The sequence below is a fragment of the Alternaria postmessia genome, assembly GCF_024291825.1.
Source record: "Alternaria postmessia strain BMP 2775 chromosome Unknown scaffold_177, whole genome shotgun sequence".
Classification (NCBI taxonomy): domain Eukaryota; kingdom Fungi; phylum Ascomycota; class Dothideomycetes; order Pleosporales; family Pleosporaceae; genus Alternaria; species Alternaria postmessia.
In genome coordinates, this window is record NW_026260250.1 from 21,838 (window position 1) to 31,194 (window position 9,357).

Consider the following 9,357-nt stretch of genomic DNA (forward strand, 5'->3'; position numbering starts at 1 on the left):
AAGGCGTGGTTCGAAGTCGTAGGCAGCTAACAAGATGACGTAGAACATTCGAGAAGTCGCGAAGGCTGACGAACGTCAAAGCGCCGGCGCGACCCGCGACCCGCGACATCGCGCTGGCACATGACCTGCTGGGCGCAGTCCAGGTCAGTCACTGTCGTCATTCCATCGGTTGCTAAAATGCCCACATTGACTCGAGAATGTGTCTGTAGGTCTTGCGTGTGTTGGGGGAATGCGGTACCCCTCAAGTTCACGGACGCACGGACTCATCCTAGGCCGCAACGCCGCTGATCTTCAAGATCTCTATGCCGGATGCTTAGATGGAACAACGGAGGGAAAAAGTTTTTTACTAACGTGCGTCTGGTCATCGCCATTCCAAAGATGCCGTAGTGTCATCAAGTCTAACGAAAAAGTAAGACCGCCCAGGCCTCGGTGATCTGGACGGCCGACGTTATGCCGCCGCCATCCAGCGCCCGCCCCCCGGCCCCTCACCGAGCGCCGCCGTGGCCATGAAATGATTCGACTTTGGCCATCTCCATCTCCCTGCACTCGATGACGTCTTATCTGATTACATGCTGCCATCGAAGTAGGTGCCACGGGGGTAGCGGCGCCTCAGTCTGGAATTGGTGCGGCTCGTGTAATTGCCATCCCTCTTCCCAGTCTTCCGGCGTCCATCCTTCGTGCTCTTGCAGCAGTTGCTCAACATCGTAAGGTGCGCCAACGGGGAAGTTGGTTCTGACCAAAGAGCTGTGCGTTGAAATAGCACCGATTGCTTCTGGAAATTCTTCATGTATGAAACTTGCAGTGTAAATTCGCTTATCAGGCCAAGAAGGTCGTGGTAGGAGTCCAGTATCGTAGCAAATGTCGAGGGCGCTCTGCCAAGCAGCATCGCGTTGGATGATTTTGAAGATGCGCGACGTCTGGTCAGGCAAGGGATCACCATCAAGTACGAGGGTGAAGGAATCTTGCGGCATCCCGAGCGAGGGGAGTGCCCTAGCCTCCATGATCCATGTACCTACCCCCTGGCTGATGAAACCAGCGTCACAACGGTGACGGTCCAGAAGCCCGTGATCAAGGAAATTCTGATCACCATGGAGGTAAGCGCTTATGTCCTTATAGGACACGGGGATTGCATTTCTCCAAAGACTGACAAAGCGCTCAACCTTGAGTTGCGGGTGTTCTCGACAGACGTCAATGAACCCCCTACCATGGCTTTGAGGAAACGCGATGGATTCGCGGTCTTCTATCAGTATAATCTTCCTGATATTGTCACGCGTAACCCTCGGCATAGAGTGCAACAACCGGAGAGCCATAGAAGCTGCTGAGTAAGTGTACTTTGTGTTGGAATGAGGGACCACGTTGTCGTCTATGATGAGCTCACGCAGTTTCGCGATCTCCTCGATATCTGTGATTTGCCATGGCACAGGCCTTGCTTCGTTCAACGCAAGAGTTCTGGCATCTTCATGCGGATCTGGGTCTGGAATGACCATAACTCTCGGACCAAACAAGAATCCAGATCGCTTCTGGCGAGCCTCCAGTTTTAGCGCCTCAGCTTCACCGAGAAATCCGGGCTGTTGAGAGATCAAGTTCAACGTGAATGCCACAAAATCGCGCCATATTGATGGAGTTACACAGCATTCCTCACACAGCGCGCCGATGTGACGGACTTTTCCACGCAATCGCCAATAATCTATTACAGGCGCGAATTGGGGATATAGCGACTTCGCCACCTGCGCCTGCTCTTGGCTGAGAAGCTCAGGAGCCAGTGAGTCTAGTAGTGACTCCTGTCTCTCGTATATTTCTCGATTGACGATATGGAGTACACTAGCATGTTCCTGTGTATGATCTGAGTGAAATGTCTTGAATCGGAGTGTGTTGGTCCGCAGCGCAAGCCCGTGTGTGTAACGAGGGCTCGAGACACACGTCCCTCGAAGGAACAGAGTACGCGCTAAACCTGCTTATAAGGCGCGCCTCGCTCTGTAGAGCAAGGTCAGGATTATTCTCTTTACAACCTACACCTGTAGTCTAAATACATGAGCTATCTCCCACTATCCTTAGTAACGTGAAGCAAGCACTATTGCCTACAGTTACGCCTCACATGTGTTTCGGCAGCGATTTGCCGGCAAGCAAGCACCAAAGACAGGTCGATGGATAGACCATCGGCCCATCGAAGCTTGTTGGTGACGAAATCATATTTGAAGCCTCCTTCACCGTCGAAGTAGTATTCGTAAATGAGATCGCGCAATTCGCGAGGCAGTCGGAGAAAATGCGCCATGATGGGGTCGGTCGGTAAAATGGCCTGCTGGGGATTCGCTTCGGTAGCTGTTTCGGCGGTTAGCTGTGCAACCCCGCTTCAGCGGCAGCCATGCTCACTATCGTTGAGGCGCGGAGGATCGCTGCCAAAATATTGTCGTCGCGGGTCTGTTGGGGGAAAAGTCTCTCACAGCAAACACTTTCCTAGCAAGCTGGAAGACAACCCAAAAGACGCATCGGTGACCTTATATATGCGAAAGTGCAGCAATGAGAAAAGTGGGACATAGCTTGGTTGATCGTACCAAGGTTGTTTGCGGTACGGACCGTTTTGGCCTCAACGGCAAAGCTCGCTAAGGCGATTGCTTCCATGGAACGAGTCGCACGACCAAAATCTCAGCATCATCACGTTCGCAACGTTTTTTGTTCACATCCGCACGCACATCCACAGTACACATGAGGGAAAGAGAGTTGTATTTGTGGTGGGACGAGGTCCACCGAGTGCAATTTATGAAGGATGACCACGACGAGGCAGCGTAGCTGCCGTACACGAATGAGAGACGAGATGAAAAAAGCAGGGCCTCGCTACCCTGCAACTACGAATAGCTTAAGACGATGATTAGCTAGAGACTCTAGTCAGCGTGGTACAGTGATCTGGTGTGTAGGCAAGACATACCTGGGAGCCGAAGTTATCTTAGTAACATCGTTGTTAGAAGCTCGTTGGGTTGCGCAGTACCCGAGCAATCGTTGTCTCCAACAGCGGTTGTGAGGGTTTTGGTGGGTATCCTGTGTATTGCTATCTATCCTAGATGCTAAGGTACATGAGATGACCGGGGCGCGCCCTTCGTAGCCTTAGCTTGCCAAGGCTAGTCATGTGACAGAGATCGCTGTCTCCATATTTTGCGGGGTTATGAATCTTTTAGTGCAACCGTGATCAACAGCCATTGTTGTAAGTTGCCTGTTTGAGGAAGTGCGGGGTAGTGGGTGGGTTGTGGGTTCTGTGCTCTCGCCGTGATCAACAGCTTTTTTGAAAGTTGCCTATTAAGGAAGTGAAGCTGTTGGGACTAGTGAGACCCAGCCGTATGGCCCCTCACCAAAGTACAGCTGTCTCTAGGAAATGCTAGCTATCGACACGACCGAACCGTCTGGGATAATACCTATAGATTTCGGTAATCAGAATGATCCCGAGCATATCGCCTCGCCGGCTGACGACACTGCTTCAGGACGCAAGCACGACGATGAGGGGCAGCGTCCAGCCTCGCTTACGAGCAAGGGGTAGGCGCACACCACGACAATAACATCCCAGGAACGCGCCTATGGCACCAGCCATCAGCTCCCATTGCACAAGAAGCGGTCAGCGCCTTGTCAAATCCTGCACCATTACCTCCAAACATGTACCTGCGCAAGCCCTCGCTCGCTCAGCTCCGGTCCAACGAGACCCTGATCCCGCGTCTCTCCACATACGCCTCACACCTCCACCTCTGCCCATCCATCACGCAAGCAGTTCATTCGCTGCATCCCCTGGTCGTTCAGCGCAATCCTTTTCTGCCCAGAATGCGGCTCTACTCACGCGTTCGCCTCCTCCGCCGCGCAATGCGACGTGATTGGTCCCTTGCTAACGCCACTAACTTTGCCTTGCAGCCAATTCTAAGTTCGCGACGAGGGTTCGCCAACTACGCTAGGCACAACTCAACTGCGTGTGGCCAGCAGACATTACGATTTGGTCGGGATAGGCATGGCAAAGGAGTGGGGGTTGATTGTTCTGGAAGGTGGAACATGTTGCGATTTGTGCATGAAAACCCCTCATGTTCTCACTATTGTGATCTGACAGCCCGGCATATCCTTTCTTTCTCGTTGTGCAACGCAGTTCTCGGTCGTTCTCGATTCCGTTTACCTAGGCCAATTCGCTCACTACTCTACTGTCGTTAACTTTCTCTTCGACTTCCTTTCATTGTAACCTTCGGTCATCGTCAGCATCACTTGACGAACTACCATCGCTAGTAGCTCAAAGGTTGGAACCGTCCGATCGAAGACACCATCGACAGAACTCATTACGCTTGAGCAACAAGATCAGCAGAGGCTAGACAAAGACATCGAATCCTCTACGACACTACCAGATAAACGAGATGGCACCAGCGCCTACCTCAACCTTCACACCTGAAGCCCCGCCAGCCATAATCCCCAACGCCAGCTCCCGCAGCGACGGCTTTAGTCCCGGCGCTATCATCGGCATCGTGATAGCCATCGTCTGTCTTCTCCTCGCCGTACCCTTGATTGCCATCTGCCTTCGGCGATATGAAAAGACACGTCTACGGGAGACACCCAAAAGCCCAGGAAGCAGCAACATCAGTCTACGCAGCGTCCAAGAGCACCACAGCTTGAGCAGTATACTCGTGACGAAGGAGTTGTCGCGGTCGAGTATAAGGATGGAGAGGGTTGACTCGGGGATCAAGAGGCCAGATGAGATTTATGAGAACGGAAGGGAGAGGGAGAGAGGGTGGAGCTGTACTGAGGTTAGAGGTGGGTGATAGGGTCGGGTCGGCCAAGGGCATTGCTTCCAATAGCGATGTGGACATCATACGGAATGGATGCAGGTAACGCTGCAGATGGCATCAGCGTCTCCGGCATGCAACACCTGCGACGGCAGTACACATGCATGTACTAGGTCGGTGCTGCAAGGAGGCATCAGCCAACAATCGGGGACGGTAATGAAGCGTTATAACGGTGGTGGCTGCGGAATCGGACCGCGCCGTAGCTGACCTGGCCGTGCGCGCCCATTGCAAATGCTTACGAAAACCATGATGGCAATGAAGAGTCGCAGGGATATGACGGATATTGGGCTCCACATGTACCCACCTGAACATCGAATCTTCTGGAAGACACGCCATCGCCATGTCTGCTCGACGATGGTCAAGAAAGCGCGTCCAACCAAGCGCGTTCCGCAAAGATCGCGAAGCTGATCTAATCCTCGCGACTGCTGCACGACTTGTTGTGTCGCATGGAACAATGTAGTCCGATCCAAGTGAAGATTTGGCTAGCTGGCACTAGCACCTCGGCGAAAAGAAAAAATCTGGCCGAGCTTTGGATCAATACTGGAACAAAGCAGCTTACAAGACGCTTGATAATGGTTGAATTCAGCAAAGAGGTCCACTTTCGTTGCTGTTGCTAAGCTTTTGCTAAGCTCTCTCCTTTGCTACAGTGTTTGTACGCCATGGAAAAATCGATATCGTTATCCACGATAAATAGCATCGCAATGCGTCTCAAATTGCCCACTTTCACTTCCATGCTTTTCTGTGTTTGATTCAGTACCGAGAAACTCTTCTTTTCACGTTCTTTTCAAGATGTTCAATATGCAAATTACCCTTCCTACACTCCTGCTAGCACCAGCAGCGTTAGCGGCGACGAAAGGTGCAGGAGATGTTTGGACACAGCCCACGATACGACTACATCATCGTTGGTGGTGGAACATCAGGCCTTGTTGTTGCAAACCGTCTTTCCGAAGACTACAACGTCTCAGTAGCAGTCATTGAGGCTGGAGGCGTTGAGCTATACAACTCCAACATAACCGACACTTCGAAATATGGAAACGCGTTTAGCACCTCGGTCGACTGGCAGTACGAAAGCGTTCCTCAGACCTTTGCTGGAAACGCCTCGCAAGTTTTGCGCGCAGGCAAGGCACTTGGAGGAACAAGTAACATCAACGGTTCGTCCAAAACAACAAATCTCAACCCGACCTTTAGTTCTGACAGTTGCATCCGACAGGAATGACATATTTACGAGCTGAAGCTGCACAAATCGATGCATGGCAACAGATCGGAAACGCAGGCTGGGATTGGGAGAGCTTGATGCCATACTACAAGAAGAGCGAGTACATTCAAGAGCCAAGCGAATCTCAGCTCCTCCGTGGAGCCTCGATTGACCCCGAGACCCATGGTACCACTGGTCCCTTGGCCGTTGGATGGACTAACAACATGATGGGTGAGGAGGTCATGTCTTCGATCAATCAGACTTTCGATGCTCTGGGTGTTCCCTTCAACGAGGAGCCCAACGCAGGGAACATGCGAGGACTTACAGTCTTTCCTAAGACCATTGAACGAGCGGAGAATGTCCGAGAAGATGCTGGACGCGCTTATTATTGGCCAGTGTCGAAGCGGCCCAATCTTGACATCTATCTCGAATCCTTCGTCGAAAAGATGATATGGCATCCAGAATCAGAGCATCGAGACGCTAAACGAACCGCAAGTGGAGTTGTCTTCTCAGGGCTCAATGGTACGAGGACCACAATACTCGCCAATCGCGAAGTCATACTTTCGGCAGGAAGTCTCAGATCGCCGCTGCTTCTGGAGCAGTCGGGCGTTGGTAACCCATCGTAAGCACCAACTCAAGTCGACACGGATACATCTATGTAGAGACTAACGATGACTATAGCATTCTTCAAGAGCACAACATTGACGTTGTCGTCGACCTTCCATTCGTTGGCGAGAACTTGCAAGACCAAACCACCACCGACATGTTCTACACCAACAACAACAGCACCAACTTCACTGGACTCGCCGGTTATGCAGCCTACTTCAACGTGGACGACGTTTTCGAATCCGATCTTGCTGCTTTCAACGCAAGCGTCGCAAGCGCTCTCAAGCAGTACGCCGACAGGACCGCCAACGCCAGCGGCATCATCGACAGCTCCGTGACCGAGAAGCTCCGCATCCAGTACGACCTCATCTTCAAGAACAAGATTCCCATTTCCGAAATCATTGTCTCGCCCGCAGCGACTGGGCCCATTACTATCGAGTACTGGGGCCTTTTGCCCTTTTCGCGCGGCAGTATCCATATCAACTCTACCAATGCATCTGCGCCGGCGAATATCAACCCAAACTACTTCATGCTGGACTACGATATCCGGCAGCAGATTGCGACGGCAAAGATGGCGCGCAAGTTTGCCAACACAGCGCCTTTTTCCAACGCACTCTCTAGCGAGACGACTCCCGGCCTCGACGTCGTACCCACCAACGCGTCCGACGCCGTTTGGGAGAAGTGGCTGAAATCGACGTGTAAGCTCCCGCCTCCCCCCCACCCTCCCTTACAACATGATGCAGTCAAAGTGAAACTGAAACTAATACAACATTGTAGATCGCTCCAACTTCCATTACATCTCGACGGCTGCCATGATGCCGCGTGAGCTTGGGGGCGTGGTAGACTCCAACCTCACTGTCTATGGTACCAGCAATGTTCGCGTCGTTGATGCTTCTGTTGTTCCGTTCCAGATCTGTGGTCACCTGACATCGACGCTGTATGCTATTGCCGAGAAAGCAGCAGACATGATCAAGGCTCGGTATGAGTAGAGCCGAAATCGGCATACGATTGGTAGGAACCGCTCAGCCTGAGACTGTTATCAAAAGAGAGCCATGTAGTTGTAGTTTAGTGTTTGGCATCTTGCTTATATCCATTTATTTCTCGTTTCGATAACAACATTGCGCGCTTTACAATTTCCGATACAAGTGAACTTGCATCCGCATATTCTCCAATTCAATCGGATAACGCAGTCTCTCATCCAGCCTATACCACCTGCTTCCATCTTCCTTTATCTTCTCCCACCTGACAATCTCATCTTTGCTTCCCCGATTCTCGGTCGCTTGTTCCAGCAGCGTGTGGTCCAGTAGCCACTGCATCGGGTACTTCTTCTCAGCTCCGTTCAGCGTGACTGAAGAGTAGCTTCCCGGACTGTCGACTACGAGGAGAAGCGCACCGGGCTGGAGGACCGATGTCATTTGGAGAAGAAATTTCTGGGTCAGAGGCATGGATGTCGAGTAGAGTTCGTTGAGGGTAAAAAGCAGCGTTACGAGATTTGCGTCTGCGAGTTGAGCAGATAGGTCTTCTGTCGAGGCTTGGAGTACATCTTGCTGCTTGAAATGTACCGAGATATCTTCAGGGTTGAGAGGTGAGACATTTGCGGCTCTCGCAGCTGCTGATGCGTATTTGTTGAGTGTCGGCGCGGTGGTGAGTTGTTTTGCGAGATTTTCCACGACGACGCTCCAGTCGGCGACATCTATCGCAGCGACTTCGACATGTGACCCCGTGCCCTCACTTTTCCCATCCTCTTCTTCTTCTGCGTTCATGCTAGACATCAACTTCTGCATGCCACCCAGCGCCACAATCTCTGCACCTGCTCCGCCACCGAGACACACGACTTTCCGACTTTTCGACTTGGTACCCTCTTTGCCGGCCTCTTCTCTTTCTTCTTCTCCTTTATCTATGTCCGCCCATAACTTGTCTCTCCACTCCCATATCAAATCTAAATACCCCAACGCACGACTGGGACTCCATCTCGCGGCATACACCTCCAAATACTCATTCTTTCCAAACGCAGTCGCAAAATCGCGGTTATAAAGATGACCTTTGACTTCCTGCAGTAGCGGCGCAAAGTCTGAACTCAGCCTTTCCGCAAACGAGTTCCGAAAGATGTTGAGTAAGAGTTGTTGAAGTTCAATGGGTATATACGATATGCCAGGCCCTTTGACTGGGGCAGTCGAACTCGGACGTTTGTCGCTCTTCGGTTTCACGGGTTTCTCTCCTTCTCTCTGCGCCTTGCGCTTCGCGTTGAGTTTGGAATTGGGCGCCATGTTCGTTGCTTATCGTCGTTGTTGTTTACACAGCCCAATGCAATGGGTCAGAGACTAAGTGGGAAGGAGGGTGGGATGAAAGTCTCATCGCGTTATCGATAGGCGGTAAGCGAAACGAGTTGTGTGTGGTTCGCCCCCGCATGTTCAGTGTTCGGAATCCTTTCCGAAACTGCATCCCGACCTCGGGGCATGTTGCGACGAGCATACGGCCTGACTCACTTTCCTACATTGATTGACTCACTAGCAGAATCTCACAAGTATATACAAGCAGATTGCATTCACGCAAGTATACATCATTGACACATCTCATAATGCGTCTTCCCTACGTCCCCGACCCTCCAAACTTCACGTCCGAAGAAGACAAATGTTACACGGGGTTAGGCTATACTTCTCTAGGCTCGGTCCGTACTAAGGCGAGGTAGACTAAAGCGGTAGTCCGTGAGGTATCGTATGGAATGATCAGGTGGAAAAGAGTTATCGTTGTAACCAA

General features: G+C 51.7%; 3 protein-coding genes across 3 annotated transcripts; 1 reads left to right on the forward strand and 2 right to left on the reverse strand.

The window, feature by feature from the left end:
* Positions 1–557: 557 nt before the first annotated feature.
* On the reverse strand, positions 558–2,272 carry J4E82_011243 (uncharacterized protein; the record flags this gene model as incomplete). Its single annotated transcript, XM_051737451.1, has 3 exons — positions 558–1,951; positions 2,014–2,022; positions 2,083–2,272. The coding sequence occupies 3 exons, from the start codon at positions 2,270–2,272 to the stop codon at positions 558–560; spliced, it is 1,593 nt and encodes a 530-aa protein (XP_051582797.1).
* A 3,392-nt stretch (positions 2,273–5,664) lies between these two features.
* Positions 5,665–7,589, forward strand: J4E82_011244 (uncharacterized protein; the record flags this gene model as incomplete). Its single annotated transcript, XM_051737452.1, has 4 exons — positions 5,665–5,950; positions 6,010–6,616; positions 6,676–7,298; positions 7,378–7,589. The coding sequence occupies 4 exons, from the start codon at positions 5,665–5,667 to the stop codon at positions 7,587–7,589; spliced, it is 1,728 nt and encodes a 575-aa protein (XP_051582798.1).
* Positions 7,590–7,727: 138 nt separating this feature from the next.
* On the reverse strand, positions 7,728–8,867 carry J4E82_011245 (uncharacterized protein; the record flags this gene model as incomplete). Its single annotated transcript, XM_051737453.1, has 1 exon — positions 7,728–8,867. The coding sequence occupies one exon, from the start codon at positions 8,865–8,867 to the stop codon at positions 7,728–7,730; it is 1,140 nt and encodes a 379-aa protein (XP_051582799.1).
* Positions 8,868–9,357: the final 490 nt, after the last annotated feature.